Source organism: Rhinolophus sinicus, chromosome 12 (genome assembly GCF_057876585.1).
Source record: "Rhinolophus sinicus isolate RSI-liver-muscle chromosome 12, RSI-T2T, whole genome shotgun sequence".
NCBI classification, from domain to species: domain Eukaryota; kingdom Metazoa; phylum Chordata; class Mammalia; order Chiroptera; family Rhinolophidae; genus Rhinolophus; species Rhinolophus sinicus.
This window is the reverse complement of record NC_142512.1, coordinates 57,838,957-57,857,126: the sequence shown is the minus strand read 5'-3', so window position 1 is coordinate 57,857,126 and position 18,170 is coordinate 57,838,957. Positions and strand designations below refer to the sequence as shown.

The following is an 18,170-nucleotide window of genomic DNA, read 5'->3' as shown; positions in this document are numbered from 1 at the left end:
GTGACGGCAGCCACGGGACAGTAACTCATCCTTGAGGATATGGGGTCCCTGAGTCCGGAGCAGACCAGCCCTCGGTGTCCAGAGATGTGCCATGGGGTCAGGCATTTGGGAGAAGCTGGGGTCAAGGGGAGGATGGTGCTGACAGGAAAAAGGAGGGTGCACCGCTTGTGGCCTTTCCTGGAGCACAGAGGGACCTGCACGTTTCCAGGTAGCCCAATGCGGAAGAGCCTGAACGCCAGGGCTGTTGGGGCCCCCTCCACATGCTGACCCCAGGAGCAGCCCTGTGGCTGCCCCATCAGGACCTGGTCTTTATTCCCTGGAAAGAGACAGCCTGCAGCCCCAAACAAGTACCACATTCTTTAAAAAGCAGAAACAAAATGAAGAAAACCTAAGTATTTGGCTCCATAAATTTGCATGGTAAGAAACAGCTTGGAACTACACCCAAGCTCTGCACAAGGCCTAGGGCCCTGCCCTTCACCCCTGACCCCAGCAAGTGCAAAGACCTCTGATGCTTCTGAAAAACAGCGAGAAATGGTGCACGGAGGCGTTTTAAGACACGGGAGTGCTTCCTTTGGACATTTCTTTTTTAAAAAAAATATAATAACTTAGTTTGCATTTTACAGCATTTCTAATCAGTCAGGGTGTCCTTGGCAGGGACCCCAAGCGGTCCTACTCGGTGGTCACCCGTCCCGCGGTCACTCCACACCCATCTCGCAGGGGTTCAGTCCCCTCTCCTCCGCGTCCCTGTACATCCTTTGGAAGTCCTCGAAGCGCGGGGCGCAGCCAAGCCGTGCCTCCCCAAAGTGCATGTGGCCGGCGAAGAGGAACTCGCCGCGCCCGGGCCTCACACCGCACTCCAGCAGCGTGGTGATGCGGCCCCGCCAGCCGCCCCCGGGCGCTGGGAGGAACACGCTGCTCTTCTGCCGGTAGAGCCGGCTCACCTGCAGGTGGATGGCCGACTCCTGCCGCTCCGGGTCGTGGGTGACAGCCTGGATGGCGCCTCGAACGACTAGGGAGGGAAGGGAACCGGTCAGCGAGGTCAGCAGGGGAGCCACGCTAACGGCGTGCGTCCTGGCAGCAGACAGGCAAGCGAACGGGAGCTGCCCCTGAACTCTGCATTCCAGAACCTCTCATTAAAAAGCACAATTCACGAGCACAAGGCTGTCGGGACTGGTCGGGGCAGAGACATGTTTCCACCATGGGTCAGCCACACAAGCCGGAGAACACAGAAGAGGTGGCCACAAGGGGCATCAGCTTCGCAAGTTAGAGCAACACCAACCAGTAAGCACAGCGGATGCACAGGGTCTGGACCAACATGGGAGACGCGCAGCGGCGGACAGCAGGAGGAAGCCGGCACCTCGCCCAACCGGTAACCGCCCCCTACCCCAGGGCTCCAAGTTCCGCCGGCCAGCCCCACGGCAGCAACTCTGGCCAGGGCCTCCATCCTTTACCTAGAGCGTATCTGTGCCAATGTCACAGCAGGCGGCTGAGTCCCTGACCTCAGCCTTGGCCCCACCAAGGCCTCCAGCTCCCACTGCTGTACCTCCGTGGGACCCGCGGAGGGTGGGCTCTGAGGTGAGGCTTCCTGAGCGGTGACCCCACGTGCAAATGGGAAAGGCCCAGCAGTCACCTTAAACACGAGTTCCCTTAGACCTTCTCCCTGCCGTGGGTAGACAGGTCCCTTCCCTTGGGCTGGAGTCACTCTGGTGCACAGCCCTGCGACAGCACGGAGGGGGCACCAAGCCCAGTGTCGTCAGCAGTCTCCTACCCCACCCCGAGAGTTTAGTACCAGGCCCAGAAGGTTCTCCGAGGCTCAGGTGGGGCTCCCTCCCCACGTCCCCGAGGTGGGAACCACGAGCACTCACCGAAGTCGCTGGTGCAGACCGCCAAGAGCACCTCTGTGTCGCTGCAAGGGCGGCAGGGGGCTGTGAGGAGAGAACAGGGTAGAGCTGAGTCACGCATGACTGTGGACGCGCGGGCAAACCCCGCCCAAGGCGCGTGCGCAAGCATAGAGCCCGCCCAGGGCGCGTGCGCTGGCACAGACCCCGCCCAGGGGCTGGCTCAGTCAGCCTCCGCTACGTGGCCGCACGCGTCCAGCCAAGGCTCGGGAGAGACAACACTTGGCTGGGGGACTGAGCCCAGGGGATCCCGGGCCCACCCTGACAGCACAGGCCAGGCGCGCCCTGAATGAGAGCTCCTCCCCACTGTGCTCGTTAGTGCAGCTGTGCCAACACCGAGCAACCACTGAACTCATGGAGATCACTCTTTGGGGCCCGGCTCCAATGCAAACCGGCCTGAGCTGAGCGAAGAAGCCGCGTCCCTTACCACCGGCCCGGCCCAGAGCCACCTGGCACACACTCTGACCTCTGTGCCACGCGCCAAAATGCCAGGGCCGCCCACTCACACATCACCTGCCACCTCAATTCCACAGGGGTATCAAGGCACTGCCTAGAAGGACCAACAAGAGCAGAACTCGAAAGTCATCAGTGACCAGAGAGGGGAGGGACCCTGGTAAGCCCACTGGGCCCTCATTAAACTAATGGATGCGCGTAAGACCACTGGAGGGCCACTGGAGCGGCGAGTCCGAGTTGGATCAACGGCACGGCGCGGCGTTTCCCCAGCCCCACCTGGCCTTTGGACCAGGTGATTGCCTCTCAACACCTCAGCAGCCTTTCTTTCGCAGCAAGCGGGGTTCATAGACTCCCTGAGACCCTCCCCCAACCCTCCAACCACACCGCACCTCACACAAGCAACTCCTCCCCCAGCCCTTCACCCTCCAGCCCAGAGAAAGGCCTGGTGGAGACAGAAACCAGGGGCTCTGGCCACTGCCCCAGGAGCCAGATGCTCCGATTCTCCCGTGGATTTGGGGAAATACAACTTTATTCTGTGACTCTTATATTGCACATTTCAAGGCCTCCTCCTCACCTGTTTCGAGTTTCTAGGTTGTAGCACAAATTCTCCTAACTCAATAGAAACCTTACATATGAAATATGGAGACAGGCCTCCCCTGGACCCTTTCGTGTTCTAAAAGCCCCAATGCAGTGTCCCTCACTGGGCCTGGACGCAGCTATTGCTGTCAGCACACATGGCTGGCTGTCCTCAAAGCTCCTGAACTGGGCCGAGCTGTCACCTACCCAGGAGCTGCCCAGACCACCGTGAGCAGCAGTGACGCGGGGGCCTTGGGAGGGAGGGAAGACAGAGGATGCCGAGCCACCTCCCAGGCCGGGACGTGTGTGGGCCGTGTGGCCCCACGCGCAGGTCTGCACAGGTGACCAGGGCAGCACAGGGTGTCTGGTGGCCCTGAGTGTCTAGAGCCCTGGGCTGTCGTCCTGCCCCAGGCAGGGTGGATGCCACGACACTGTGCAGCTCAGCACCGCCTGACTCACTGGCTCACCCACCGCCTGGGATGCGATCAGGTTATCAGGAAGAGGAGTGGCAGCAGGACAGGACCAGCCTGCTGGCTGTGGCTGAGGCCCGTGCAGCCACTCACTGCAGCAGATGCCTCCCCTCCCAGCTCCAAATCCCTCACCTGCGGCCCACCTGTGGCCTTTGCTCACATGGATGGACCCCATCCTCAAGGCCTCTCTTAAAAAGAGGGTCGCTAACTGGTGGGTCCCCCATTCCTCTCTCACCCACTGGGGACCTGCTGCCCACGCTGGGCCTGATAGAGGCCACCGCACGGTGAGCGTAAGGACAAAGGGGCACACAGCATTGCCCATCTCTGAGGGGCTTGTACAACACTTAGAGGTGGCATTTTATTCAGGCCTGTGTGTGAGGGGCGGGGTACAGAGGCATGTCTTCCCATCCTGGCCAGCCCCGTCAGTGCCCACAGGCTCAGAAGCTGAAGCCTGGGGTCCCTCTACAGGTGGGGGCAGCCCCAGCAGCTGTCCCAGCGGGAAGGCAGGTCAGTGAGTGAGCCCAGCCCACAGTGACCACAGCCCACCTTCAGGGTCCCCTCGGAGCAGCCCCGGGGCACTCGGGGGACCAGGCCTTCAGTGTGCCACGCGCAGGTGCGGGGGAGCTGAGTGTCCGCACCAGGTCTGAGAAGCAAGCCAGGTTCTGAGCCAGCTGTCAGGCTAGGGAGCAGCACCCAGAGGCCCAGCCACACACCAGTGAAGGGACCCTAGGCCTGGGCATGTCAGACCCAGACTAGAGCTGTGCCCCCTGCAAATGTCGAGTGTCGTGGGCCCTGGGACCTCGGCTGACGGCTGAGGAGAGAGGTGGCCCGGGGACCTCAGCAGCCTGCAGATCCTCCCACCAGAGGCCTCACAGAGCCGACACTGTTGACAGCTGAGCTAATAAAGCCCCACTCTGAGCCATGGCTCTTACAGTCTGCGCTTTACAAAGCGCAGGGCACCTTGTGGAAAATCCGGCCCGTGGCCGCCAAGAGAAGCAATCTGGAAACAATTATTAATCGGTCGGGCTCATAAAGGCTGTGGAATGCGCTGGTTTCAGACACATCGAGTCTCATTTCCTTATGGGGAACACAGGGAGGGGGCAGCCCACGGGCTGGTTGGAATTCTGGCCCTGGTTCTGGGAGAGGGGAGGGCTGGGTGTGGACGTCCCAGGAAGATTACTCTGGAATGTGCATAAAATGAGCCGAATGAAGAAGAAAATAACAGGGTCAGGGACACCGGCCAGAGGCCACCACAGGGACCTGGATGAGGACAGCAGGTGCAAGCAGGAGGGAGCAAGGGGAGACTGGCACCCCGTCAGGCCCTCAGCATGGGGGGAGGGAGTGCAGATGGTCAGACGCTGGACCCGCGGGCGGGAATGCCCACGTAAGGGTGACCGTGTGGACGCACACAATTTCCAAAGACAACCATGCATGAGGACATCCGCCTGGGACAGCTGGTGACAGGTGGTAGATGCAGTTTTAATGGGAAGCGAAGAGAAGGGAGGAGCCAGGCTGGAACGCTTCAGTGTTGGCTGAGACCATGCTGGCACTGCCGGTTAAGGTTCTCCAATGGTCACAACAACGTCCACACGCCCAGAACTCCAGGCCCCAGATGACCTGCCGGCCTGGGCAGCTGCCACCAGCATCTCCTCCTCTCCTGCTGCCCTCCCTTCCTCCCTCTTCCTGGTGAGGAAACCGGTGGAGGCCACACCCTTCCACCCCAAAAGTCGGAGCTGGGTAAGATGAAAAAACTTACACAATAATTAAAGTGACCGGAGAAGCCACTGTGCAGGAAATAAACCATCCTCAGAAAAATAAATTCTCTCTTTTTCTGTTTCCAGGAAATAATGAGGTTTCTTTCCACTTCTGAACTTTGCTGCTCCCCCCGATGGCCATCAAGCCCACGCCCAAACTTGGAGATGCCTGAGGGCTCCCCAGCAAGGAGCTCGGTACCCACTGGGCAACCGCCAGGGATCATTTGTCCCTGGTCATCAAACAGAGCGAGTTTTAAAGGGGACGAGGTGATGAAACCCATCAGAAACTGTGGGCCCCCAGACTGCCCCACCATCACAGGTGCCCCGCAAACCTGCGTCCTTCTGTCTCTTCCAGCCATGGATCTAAATGCCGCTGTCCTCCCCATTTTCCTGCCCAACGGGGTCATGCTGGGTGGGCATCGCATGGAGCCCCAGCACCAAACCCTAGAGCATGGCTGTGGCCAAGCTGGTGAACCCCTGTTACTCGGCCCCCAGAATCGTGAAAGAACAGATGGGAATCTGGGGCCCACTGGGCTACCCCAGGCAAAGTGAGGAGATGGGGGTCTGCCTCTGCACCCTAGTACCAGACGGAGCGACCCCCCCTCCCTTGCTGGCCACCCCCAACACATCCCCCAGCCCAGTGCGTGATGGGGGGTCCTGGTGGTGCCCATCCCGAGTGTACTGGGACCCCAGCTGGACAGCCCAATAGCCCCACCAGGTTCCACCACCAGACCTCAGCACCTGTTCCAGGCGTGGCCTGGAGCCCCCTCCATCTGTTAGTGGCACCTGCTGCACCCCCGCCTTTCGTGTCCTGCCAGGTATCTTCAGTGCCTATGGAAGGGGTGCCCATGTTACTCTGGTGCCCTGGCAAGGCCCATGGAGGAGGTGGGGGCACGGGGTGGCAGGTCCACCCCTCCTGCTGTGTGGTAACCAAATCCGGGACTGGGGTCATCTCCCACCGCCCGCCCATCCCATCTGCAGCTGTCAGTGTGGCCTGCCCCTCCGTTCTGGGCGATCAGCTTCCTCGGTTCATCAAGGAAGCTGATCATGCAACACAGCGGACAGGAGGCCAAGGCGCTGACTGTGAACACCCCGGGGGGCACTGCACTGCCGCGGGAGAGACTCGCACTCCCCTCGTCCAGGACTCCAGCCGCCGAGCCTCCTTCCTCTCACGTCAGCACAAACTAGGACGTGTGACTCACGGTGGGGAGAAGGCCTGGCCACCTCCCCAGCAGGAAGGTGCACCGTTGCCAGGCCCAAAGGTGTGTGCTCACCTCTGAGTCCTGGCACCAGGGTGCAGCTTCACCGAAGTTTGCACACCAACAGCCAGGCCCAGAGCAGGAGAGACCTGGGAGCTCGCTGCCATCTGAGAGTGCGACTGGCCCGGGGACATCACTGCTGCCAGATGGCCAGCACCGACATTCCACATTACATTCCCATTCCTTCGGCATTAAAGGCTTAGGGGCCCAAGCCCTGATGAAAGGAGAACACCCGAGCAGAAGGGACACCAGCCTCCCCAGACCCCTGCTGTCCCTCATCTCCCTCAGGAGGAGAGGTGCTGGGCCACTGGGAGGGCTGGCACCTGTGCCCATTTCTGGCCCCAGCTCCCAAAGCCCTGGGCACCTGAGTCCCCATCTCAACTTCCGACTGTCGCTGCATGTCTGAGCTGCCCCAGGTCCGGGCCACTGGGCCCACAGACACACCCCACCGACTGTAGGGCGCCATTCTCTGAGGGCCCCAGACTTAAGCAGATACCCTAGGGCCGAGCAGGCATACGTTGGGGGTAACAAGGGGACCCCCAGCACTTCCCTCATGAAAATCCTGGCATGCCCGCCAGCTCAATGTCCAGCCACGGCCACACGGCCCATGTGGGGTCCTAGGAGGTGTCTGGGGTGGGTGGCGAGCCCAGGCAGTCACCAGATGACCTACCCCCATCAGGTGGGGCCTCCTCCCTGTACTCCACAGGCCTCTCCCAACCCACTCACTGCCCCCGCCTGGGAATATATGGGCCTGGGGTCCCCAGAGGAGGCGAGAACCTGGGCACTATAAGCACCACTGTGGATTCTCCACCAGAAACTGTCGCCTGCATAATGGGGCGTCTAGGTACCCAGGTACGCACCTGTAAGGCTCACAGGGCGAGCGTGGACGACGCTCAAGCCAGGAGAGAACGAGTGACCAACGGGCCACCGTCCTGAAGACCGACAAACATTCTCATCAGTAAAAGGAGTGTTCACAGGTTCCTAACATGGGCTCCACTCAGCAATGGGGGATTTGGTGGCTGGGATTTTCCAGAGTTTGTTTTTGTTTCAAGTTTACCTCTATCGTCCACAGATCAAGGCTGTGTGGTCCCCTCTCCCAAATCTCCCACCCACTGTCCCCACTGGTGGTCAGGTTTTACTCAGGTCCTAGGAGGTCCTTGGGCATCACATTGGGGGGGATCCCCCCGGGGCAGTCATGCTGTGGGTGGGGTCTTGCAGGGGGGAGTTACAGTGGGGGGTGGTGTCCTGCAAGGGGAGGTGGAAGGGTGGGGGCAGGCATACTGGGGGGTGGGTGCCACTCCAACAGTTCTATGCTGAGGCTCTCTAACAGACCAGTTTAGTTTGAGACTGAAAGTTTTGAAAACTGATCTGAGCCAAGAACACAGAACAATAAATGCAGATTCATATTCAGGAGGAAACTCTACTTTCCAAATTCTACCAGGTCTGGTTTCCCCCAATCAAATATTTTATTCATGAAAATGTGGCGATTATACTATTCTTGGGGACGACCCACACCTCACAGCAGGTGTTTCCACCCTGGCACTGCTAACAGTGGGACCAAGTCATTACCGTGTGGGATACCCTATGCTGACACGGGCCCAGGTCACTGTCCATGTTGGGGCACCCTATGCACTGGGGGGTGTTAACAGCATCCCTGCCTGGCCCAGCATGCATGCCGTAGCCCTCCCTGCACCTACCATCACCCCAGCTGGTCACCAAGGGAACAGCCTTCCTGGAGTCTGTGCCCAGGACAACCCGACCTCCCCGCCCCACGCAAGGCATCTTGGTCCTGACTATCTCCAGAACTGACTGGGAACTGACCCAGACGTTGCCACAGGAGGCCCGCGGCCCCACCCTACACATTCGGACACTGCGATGTCATCTCTGCCTCAGAGCGAGGGCGGAACCTGGCCTGGGTGTCCCTAAAGGGCGCTTGCTTGAGGCACAAGGGGCGAGACCTGCCTGTGTGGGAGCTCTCGGGACCAAGGGTGCCTCTTCAGTCTCAGCCCACAGAACCTTCCAGAGACCAGCGCTGCCTCCACAAAGAGCCCTGCAACGCTGTCTGCTCGCCTCCAAAGATAAAGGAATGCCAATCTAAAGCCCTCACCAGCGTCACCTGTGCACGCACAGCCTTGGCCCCCAAAAGACCCCCCCCATGTTCCCAGATCATCACAGCCCCATCAGGGGCGGGGCTGCAGCAGAGGGGCTCCTGGCACGTTGCTGGTGTCTGCACTCCACACCGGCAGAGGCCCTACCGACACCCACCCACAAAATATTTCCAGACAGGGGACTGGGCCCAGGATTCGGACGTTACAGCTCTGCACCTGGGACGTGGGTCAGCCTCAGGCCCCACCCACAACGTGACTTCTAGGGGCTGCAGCCAGGCCAGAAACACCTGGCCAGTGGGTGTGGCAGGAGCAGTGCTGGGCAGTGTGAATGGCAATAGCACCCACTTCAAATTGCAGACATAGCTGGTCTGTGGAAGACGAGCGTGTTGGAGCGAGGACCTGTCCTGGCTCTGCTCTGACCTGTGCCATTCTCGGGGACACTTGTTACCCTCTGCAAACACACTTCCTGGGAGATGACATTGGTTCACAAAGTCCAAAACACCCAGAACACTAAGGGACACCACACGTGTGACACCCACAACAACACACAGCGGGCCCCCCCCCAGGAGGGGACCATGGTCCCCCTCACCAGGCCCTCCAGGTCTGCAGTGCACACCTGAGGAGCGTTTTCAGGGGCCATGCTGAGGAGGGCCGGAGAAAATCAGAGAAGCCTGGCACATGAGCAGGACACGGAGGCAGGACGCGGAGGCCAGGGAGCCTGCCCCCGCTCCCCCCTCCCCCTTCCCCCTCTCCCCTCCCCCCTGCTCCCCCCCCCCCCCGCCCCCGCTCCCGCCTCCCCGCGCTCCCCCGTTCCCCCCTCCCCCCCCCACTCACCTGATAGAGCGTGCAGGTCTGAGCCGGCTCGCCGGCCGCTCAGCTCGTACTGGAAGCCGGTTGTCCTCCTGCTGATGTCGTGCTGGGGCGTGGCCTCCACGAACAGGCCGGCCTGCTCGAAGCCGAAACACCGCACCTGGCCGGGCCCATGGTCCCCGTCCCGCACCAGCAGTTTCAGCTCTCCAGTTTTTTCCAAATAAATATTGGCCCCTGAGGAGTCCTTGAGGGGCTTGATGCACAAGGTGAGGTGGTGGGAGGCTGTGAAGGTGTTGGGCCGCAGGTTGACGATGAGAGCCCCGGTGGGGTACATCCACTCCACGGTGCCCGAGGAGCAGCGCAGGTACACCTGCTCCACCTCCTTCCTGTGGGCCTCGTGCGTCAGCCCGCTGTGGAGGGGACACAGTCAGCCAGGGCCCCACTTGTATGCACCGCCAGGGAGGGGCTCCCTGCCCGAGTCCGGCGCCGAGCACCCCCTCACCCACCGTAGGTCCTGCAGCCTCCCAGCCGCCCCCACCCAGTTTCTTCCAGCGCACCTGCTCCAGAGTCAAGGTGAGACAGGGCTCTGATGAGTGCAGGTGGCATCTGGCTCCCAGACCCTCTTGACACCTCGACACTGGCTCAGTGCCTACTGGCCTTTGCGGCTGCAGCATCAGGTGCCCCTGCCCTTGGGGTTTCCCCTCACTCAGGGAGGGGATGGGTGCAGTGGAGGTGAGAACCAAGGAAAGGATGGGTCTTCCAAACTACAACCAAGGAAACACCAGCAGGACTTAGGCAGCAACCCAAGTCCTAGAGGACCAGGTAAGGGCTGGGAACTGATGGCAGGTTCCCACCGAGCAGGAAGAATGCAGCCTCTGGTTGCAGCCGGGATGGGGACAGCAGGCACATATAACAAACAACCCTCTCCAGGGAGTAGCTGAGGAACCAGTTGGGAATGCTCGCGATTTGGGGGGCTGGAGGTTATGGCTGAGTTTTCTTTCAGTGCCTCCCCGTTAAGCATCAGTGTTTGTTTTCCTTAAGGTAATGATTTGATTGCTTTTCATTTATCCGCAAACCTGAAGACCCTGCATTGCTGATCATATTCTCTACAACAAACTCAAAATGTCATCAAAGCAAGATCCAAAAGTAAGGTCGAGGTCCTCTTCAGAGGACAGACATGGGGAGCATGTTCAGAGGAGCCAAAGGTGAGCAGACACCTCATCTTCCCAAGGGGTGTTTCTAGGGAACCAAGTTCATCGCATTCCTCACCAGTGCTCCATAGGACAAAATGAGCTGTGCTGCACTCCTGGCGACACAGGTCTTGCGTGAAGTCATTACGTTATGTTTTTAAGAAACTGAAACCATCCAAAATGATAACTCAAAAACTTAATGTAAAGGTCAGCCTGTGCTAACAGTTGCGTCATAACCACCGAGCAGCCCTGGCACTCAACCAGCGGCTTCAGCTCAGGGTTTTATTACATGAAATTTGGTTCTGATCAGATCTCAGACAGGTTCACCCGCATTCTTAGGATTTTTATGTGGAATAAACAATGCTTCACTCAGAGCCCTGGCCTGAGTGCTACCAGAAACCCTTTCTGCAGAGAAAACACAGACCATATGGTTTGCATTTACTGTTGGTGACTCACGCTCTGGGCCCCGAAAAAAACCTCACTTCTCCTACAACGGCCAGCTGCAGCTGAGGCTGCACAGTCATCCTGCCGCCCACATCAGAGGGAGGTGTCAGGGAGGAGAACACGTCCTCACCCCACTCCCCACTCCACAACCCACTGGGTCATGAGCAGCCAGCCCAGCCTCAGACGCCTACCAGGGCCGCACACAAGGAACAGACTTACAAATTAGAGTCAAATAAAACTCATACATGCTCCTCTGGCACAGACGTGGGGATGGGCAAACTACAGTGCAGCGTGAAAACATTAGACTGAATGGTGAGTGGTTGCCACAGAGCATTATAATCAGCTCTGCTCTTATGCAGCCAAAACAAACTCTACCAGTGTCCCTCCTCTCCAGTCTCCAGCCTCAAGGGGCAGCTGGACACTTGCCCCAGCCCAGACCAATCCGTTCTCTCTCCCACAAAAACCATCCTGTTCAAGGCTTCACTTCCCTCTCTGTGGGGGAGGGGTCCTTGGGGTCAAGGGAGTAGAGAACCCATGGCAGAGGCTTTGGGTGCCCTCACTGAGTCACCTTCGTCTGAACAGTGGAGGGGGAAGTCGGGAGGTCCAGCCTCCACCCACATCTCGGGCAGGGGCAGAGGAAACCCTCCTGGGGACAGGTGGCCAGCACATGGCTGCCCAGGCGGAAGTGGACCTATATCTGGGGCCTGCCGTCCCCCAGCCTGCACATAAGACCACATATAACTTATGGGGTGCACCGGGCTCCATTTATTCCTAAGTCATTCAACTAAAAGAGGAGCAGGAACCAAGGAAGGTGGATACGTGAGAAGTAAGGCACCAGTTACTTCTCCTCTAACTAACGGCTTCCCTGCCACAGGGGGGCTTGTCCTTTCTCACGTTCCCCTAAAGCAGCAAAGTGAGCAGGAGTCCAGTCAGGCACCTCACACAGGAATGCTCCCAGGAGCCCCGCAACGCATGACCTGCGAGGCCCCCCATTTGTACAAACACACACTAAGGCCAGCAGAACCAGCGGCCCCTCTGCCTGGGACTTGCTCGCTGGGTCTCTGAATGAGGTCAAGGGCTCCCGGCTGTCGGGACGTCTCTCACCTCTAAGGTTCCAGCAAACCCGAAAAACACTGCTATTTATGCAAAATGCTGGAGGTGCAAAAATGCCGCACGTCTGTCCTGGTCATTGGGGATGGCGTGTTACAGTTTTCACAGGACGTGCAGGTGACATGCTAACCAAGCAACACAATACGGTGACTGTTTTCTGATGTTGCGATGAAGCCACAGCAAGTGGAGGGAACTGGTTCTGCTCAGCCTGAGGAAACTCAGATTGATTTAAACTGAAATAACGCATGTTTCTTACAAAAGATCAGGCAAGTGTCACTCCCCAGATGGACACACCTGTGGAGCGGCTTTATGGAAAAAGTGGCAAATTCTAAGTTGACATGGGACTGACTTTCTGAAGGGGTCAGTGACAGCATAGCCCACCACTCAAACGACAGCCTGGCTCAAAGCCGGCGTCACCAGAAGGAAACTATGGCCGCCTGTCAACTGAAGTCAGGAAGCACTGCAGATGAAGGCCTACGGCTGCACTGGCTGCACTTTCCTCTCATCGCCCCACGTAGCAGGTGGGTAGCCCAGGTACAAGGCACCTGCAGCGCCCTGCCCTGAGCGGTCCACCTTTATGACCACTGCCCAAGAAAGGCGGGGTGCTGTCCTGCCCTGCACAAGGGCCAGCGGCTTCAAAACCGCCTGTGTACTTGCTTGGAAACAGTCAGGACCACAATTTAGCCTGTCAGCTGAGTGGCCAGTGTCGTAAGGAGCAACTCCCTCCCTATCAGGGGGTCAGAATCCAGCCACACATCAGGCACCGCCCTGCCCTGCGCTGTCTTTAGACTCAGAAACGTGAGCAGCACAGCAGCACAGGCCCTGAGGGCACTGATAACTGGGGGCCACGCTGCAGGAATGTGGCCTGCCGGCTCCCCTCCAGCGCCCGCCCACAGCTCCAATGGCTCTGCCTGCTAGGCCTTCTGGCTGAGCAAGCGGAAGACAGCTATGGGGAGCCCAGGACGGGGGTACATTAGCAGTGATGGAGGGAGAGGGGCCAGGTAAGTGTCCCTGCTCCTCCAGGCAGACAGGAGGCAGCACAGTAATGGGAAGGTGTAGGGTCTCCTCTTCTCCCTGCAAACACCGGCTGGGTCCAGGTGCTGGCTGGCCACTGACCAGCCCTCACTCACAGCCCTCACAAGCACAGTCGTCTGAGAACCTGGAGAGGCTGTCAGCTCCTCCTCTGGAAACTCAGGCTCATAGGGTGGATGGGACTGGGTTTGTTTTTGGTCTGCTGAAGCAGGACACCCCAAGGCCTCAGTTTGGGGGTACGCTGATACATTCAGCAGAGGCTACAAAGCAGAGAGTTAATTACTAGCATGGGGGAAAGGGCAGCCCCACGCAGCAGAGTGTGTCAGAGTCAGAGGCTCCCAGCCAGCTCTCCGCTGGCGCCAGCATTCTCCAGGCCAGCACCCCCCCCCCCCCCAGAGCTGCGATCTGCCCCTCCTGATCCTCCATCCCTGCTCTGCTGTGAGCAGAATTTCTGCTGCACGGAGGGAGGGTGCTGGGGGGGGGCTTTGCTCTAGGAGGGCTAGGAACGGGGAGAAGGGAGTGGGGTGATCGCCAGTGTCCACAGAGAACAGGTCTGCCAATGCCGCGACGACCGGCGGCTGCCCTGCTGACGCAGAGCCCAGCACACTGGCACAACCCCAACCTTCTCGGAAAACCATCTTCACTCAAAATAACCCAGTGACCCCACCCACATGAGGTGTCTGCAGCTGCGTCTTCCATTCAGACAGGGCCAGGGGCTTGTCTGGGGGCCCTGCTCCATGGGGACACCCCGACACCCAGACCCAAGGACAGCGCAGCTCAGCGTGTTCAAAGGAGATGCACGTCTCCCTGGGCAAACTCCCGAATGGGCAATTTCCGCGGCACAGGGTTGGCTTCTCCAACCCGAGCTGCCTGAGGAGCCGAGGGCGCCCTCGGGGACGGCGGTTTCTCATCCTGAGTGGCTGTGTCCCCAGGCACCCCGCCCGCACACACTTGTGACTTCACTCCTTTCTGCTAGTCACACTTCAGTTTTTAAAAGTCCTTGGCTGCCACAGCAGAGGGGTGTGAAGGGGGGTCGCCCAGCCCAGCGCGCGCGCTGCCAAGGGCGGCCTGACCTTCACTGGGCGGGGGCGGGGGCTCGGGGGCTCGGCCAGGCCCGCAACCCGCCCCGCGCACAGGTCTCTGCCTGCACAGACGTGGTCAGCATTGCCCTCGGCACGAGGGCCCGCTCAGTCCACCGAAGCCGCCGCCCCCTCCCGCGGACCCAACCGTCCCTTCCCGCCCGGTTGTGGACGCAGGCCCGGCTCCTCCCGGCCCTGGGAAAGGCCGATAAGGGTCTGAGGACCGACCTCCGCCCGCGGGCTCGGCGGCCAAGGCGCTCGGGGATCCGAGGGGGGACCGGCGCGGCAGGGCGCGGGGCGAGAGGGCTGCCCAGCCGGGACTGACCCGCAGCAATGCAGGCGCGCCTCCCCCGGGCGTCGTCCGGGCCAGGGACCTTTTGTTCTAGCACCCGGGCGGAGGCGGTGGAGACGGCATTCGGTCGGAGAAGGGACCCCCAAGTCCCGCACTCTCTGCCCGAGGGAGGGGAGCGAGGGGAGGGGCGCGGACTCAGAGCCGGGGTCGCGCCGCGCGGACTCACCTTCCCTTCCAGCTGCACAGGTCGCTCGAGTACTGCGCGCCCGCGCCTCCTAGCAGCACCGCGAACAGCATGGCCAGCGGCGGGCCGGGGCCTGGGACGCGGGGTCGTGCCCACCGCCGCCCCACGCGCCCCCCGGCCACCCGCGCCGCGCCCCGCATGCTCTGGCTCCCTCTCGGCGCCGGCCACGCGTGCGCGCCCACCGAGCAGACCCTCAATCCGCGCGGCTGGGCAGGCCGGGCTCGGAGTCCGGGTGGGTCACGTCGCGCGACCCCCGAGCACCAGGCGCGGCTGCCCACCCATCACGGCCGCTGGAGCCGAGTGGACCTCCGTGCCTGCCGCCGCCGCCCGGGCTCTGAAGTCCGCGAGTCAGCCGCCCGGGTCCGGGCTCAGCTGGGGGGCGGCGCCCGCCGGAGTCTCCGCCCCGTCGGCCGCCCCGCACCGGAACCCCGCCCAGCGCGCCGCTCACGGCTCTGCACCCGCGCAGGACGCGCGTCGGGGGCACAGAGCGCCCGAGGCGCGTGGCCGGGAGGCGGGACGGTTGGGACGCCACGGAGAGGAGGGGGCGCGCGGGAGGAGGACAGGGCGGCAGCGCGTCGATGGCCTGTACGACGCGGGGGCGGGGTAGAAACCCGAGACCCAAGTGTGTGCAGACCCGTGCCAAACGCCCGGCCAGCTGCGGTCCCGCAGTGGTGGTGCCGTGGCCCCGTCGTGTAGGATGAGCCCGGAATGGTCCCTGGGCTGTGGCGGGGCGTCCACACTTGCCAGTTTTATGTGACCAACCTGAGCCCATCAGGGACGTTCCTGGCACCCAACCCTTCGCAGACTTTGAGTCGGCTTTGTCGAAATTCATGGTCCATGCTGTCCTGGGGCCCATGGGGAAGGGGGGCCAGCTGTGGCTGGAGATGTGGCTGAATCACTGCCAAATGCGCCCGCTCCGGAGCACCCACTCCACAGAAAGGCTCTGGGTTTGTAGCTCCTGGGCATCACCACCCTGCGCTACCCGCTGGCCCCCACTGTCCACACTCAGTTGGTTTAATATCACGTCATTCTTCGTGGGGGAAGTGGGGATCGTCCTGAGCGTTGTAGGATTTTAGCAGCAGCCTAACCTCTATACCCTAGATGTCAATAGCATTCCCCACCCCACCCCTCAGGTTTGACAATTCTGACTGCCTCTGGATATTGCTAAATGCCCCCAGGTGCGAAATCTCCTGAGCCGCAGCCTGGTGAGTACAGCCTGGTGAGTACAGCCTGGTGAGTACAGCCTGGTGAGAGCCCCTTCTTTCACCAGGTGGTCACTGAGGCCACCACCATGCGCCTGCCTTCCAGTGGGGGCGACAGTGGGGACACAAGCAGCCCTGCCCGCTCCCCAGGAAAGTGTCCTCCTCTGGCTTGGGAGGCTTGGGGGCCGGATGCCAGGGCTGTGCATGGGGGGCCTCCATGGGTTCTGGAAGGATGAAGAGGGTCTCCGAGACAGCCACCCCTGTGGTCACAAAGGCAGATTTTTCTGCTTTCTCGGACTGTGGTGTTGGTCTGAGCTCCACAGCCTCCGATAGAATCAAATGGGGAAGAAACTGGCCTGTGTTTGCATTTCTTTTCCAGCCAAGAAACATTTCAGGAGGAATTCCAAGTGACCTGTGGGGGAAGGGAGTGACTTCCTGCCCCCGCTGACTGTATATTGCACCCTGTCCTTTCTCTGGTTAGAAGTTTGGAGTCGAATTGGGTTGGAATGATCACACTGGAGGGGCGGGGGGCAAAGCACCTGGGACAGGGAGACTGTGGCCTCAGGTGGTGACAGGTAAGGGATATGTTTAGAGTGACCCTGGAACTGAGCAGGTCAACCCACCCAGCCAAAGCCAGGGATGACCCTGCTTAGTCACAGTGATGTCACCCTGAGACCCAAAGTCAGCCTGGAGGTTGGAGGAGCCCATGTGGGTCCTCACAAGGGCTCCAGGGCATGCTGCCCCCCTCCCCATACCTCAGTACCCCCATTGCTGCAGGTACCAGGGTGCAGAAGTGCTTTGAGAAATGGGCAAAGTGACTGCACTGCCCAGGCCGCTGCGGAGAGGAGCCTGCTGGCCCAGTCTGGAAGCTGCAACTGCCTGTGTGCCTGCTAACGCTGCACATCACTGCCTGTCACCCAGGGCGCTGCACATGGCCCGTGTGTCCCCAAAGGCCCTGTGGCTTCACACGGAGGAGGTGGGGGCAGCTGTAGGACCCCCTCCCCCTCTTTATACAGGCAGAGATTGAGTGCGACTGGCCTGAATTACTGGCTCGGGATTTCCACAACGTAATGGATCTCGAGGGTGTCACACAAAGTGAAATGAGGACAAAAACCGTATGATTTCACTCATACGCGGGATACAAAACAAAAAAGTACCAAATGAACAAAACAAACTCATAGATAGAGACCATGGAATGGTGGTTACCAGAGGGGCAGGGGTGGGGGATGAACTGGGCAAAGGGGTCAAATATGTGGTGACAGAAATTAACTAGACTTTGGGTGGTGAGCACGCAAGAGGATACAGAGATCAAATTATAATGTTGTATACCTGAAATGTATATCATGTTACCTCAATACATTTAATTTAAAAAACACCTAGTGACCACCAGACCAAAGGGGAGAAACTGTCTCTGGGGACGACACAAACTGGTTCCCATCCCAGGCTCAGGGCTCTGTGACCAAGCCACCTGAGCACAGGTCTGCTTCCCAAAAGCTAAGACAACACAACGGTGCACACGGGACATGCATTTGTCAAAACCCATGGAACAGATGACACGCGTGAGCCTGCTGCCTTTAGTGAATAACATATCAAATTGGCTCGTGATGGTCACAAATGTACACGTTAATGCAAGATGTGAACAGTGGGAATCTAGGAGGGGAAAGCGGGAGCATATACGGCAACTCGTGCTGTGCTCAGTTTCTCTGTAAACCCCAAAAACCAACTCCGTAAATAAAACACTGAAAGCTCAGGTAATCCTGCTTGCCTGGCAGTGTTCTTGGAAGAATCCAACAGGATGTGGGGCTTGGCCTTGCCACTCACAGACCTGTCTCTGCCATGGACCCTCCCTTCTGGAGATACAGGTACCTCTGGATTCCTGGAGGGTCTCTGGAGCAGGAATTTCCAGCTTTCCCTGCTGACAAGCTGCAGCGACAGGGTGTGGCCACAGCAGCAGAACTGGTTCCCCCAGCATCACTGTCCTCCACCCCCAAGGTTTCTGCTGCAGACACTGAGGGCCACCTGGCACCTTTGCAAAACAGGCAACGTGGGGCTGCCCACCCCTCTTGGCCCTGCAAAGCCACCTGCAAACGAAACATACCCGTAGATGGGGTTCCTGGTGCCATGGTGCCCATGCCCCTCTTGGAAGGCATATCACGTTGGGGGCTGGGGGCCACAGGAAGAGGTGGGTCATGGCTGTTTGAGCATGCCCAGTGACCACGCGAGACAAAGAAACCCCGTTAGGCTCCATT

The 18,170-nt window shown here is 59.9% G+C and overlaps 1 protein-coding gene across 1 annotated transcript; it reads right to left on the bottom strand.

The window, feature by feature from the left end:
- Window positions 1-566: 566 nt before the first annotated feature.
- Window positions 567-15,055, bottom strand: METRNL (meteorin like, glial cell differentiation regulator). Its single transcript, XM_019735483.3, has 4 exons — window positions 14,702-15,055; window positions 9,353-9,738; window positions 1,866-1,925; window positions 567-1,009 (listed from the first exon to the last, which is right to left on the bottom strand). Exons 1-4 carry the CDS (start codon window positions 14,857-14,859, stop codon window positions 696-698), a joined length of 918 nt encoding a protein of 305 aa, XP_019591042.3. The 5' UTR covers window positions 14,860-15,055; the 3' UTR covers window positions 567-695.
- Between the last annotated feature and the right edge of the window lie 3,115 nt (window positions 15,056-18,170).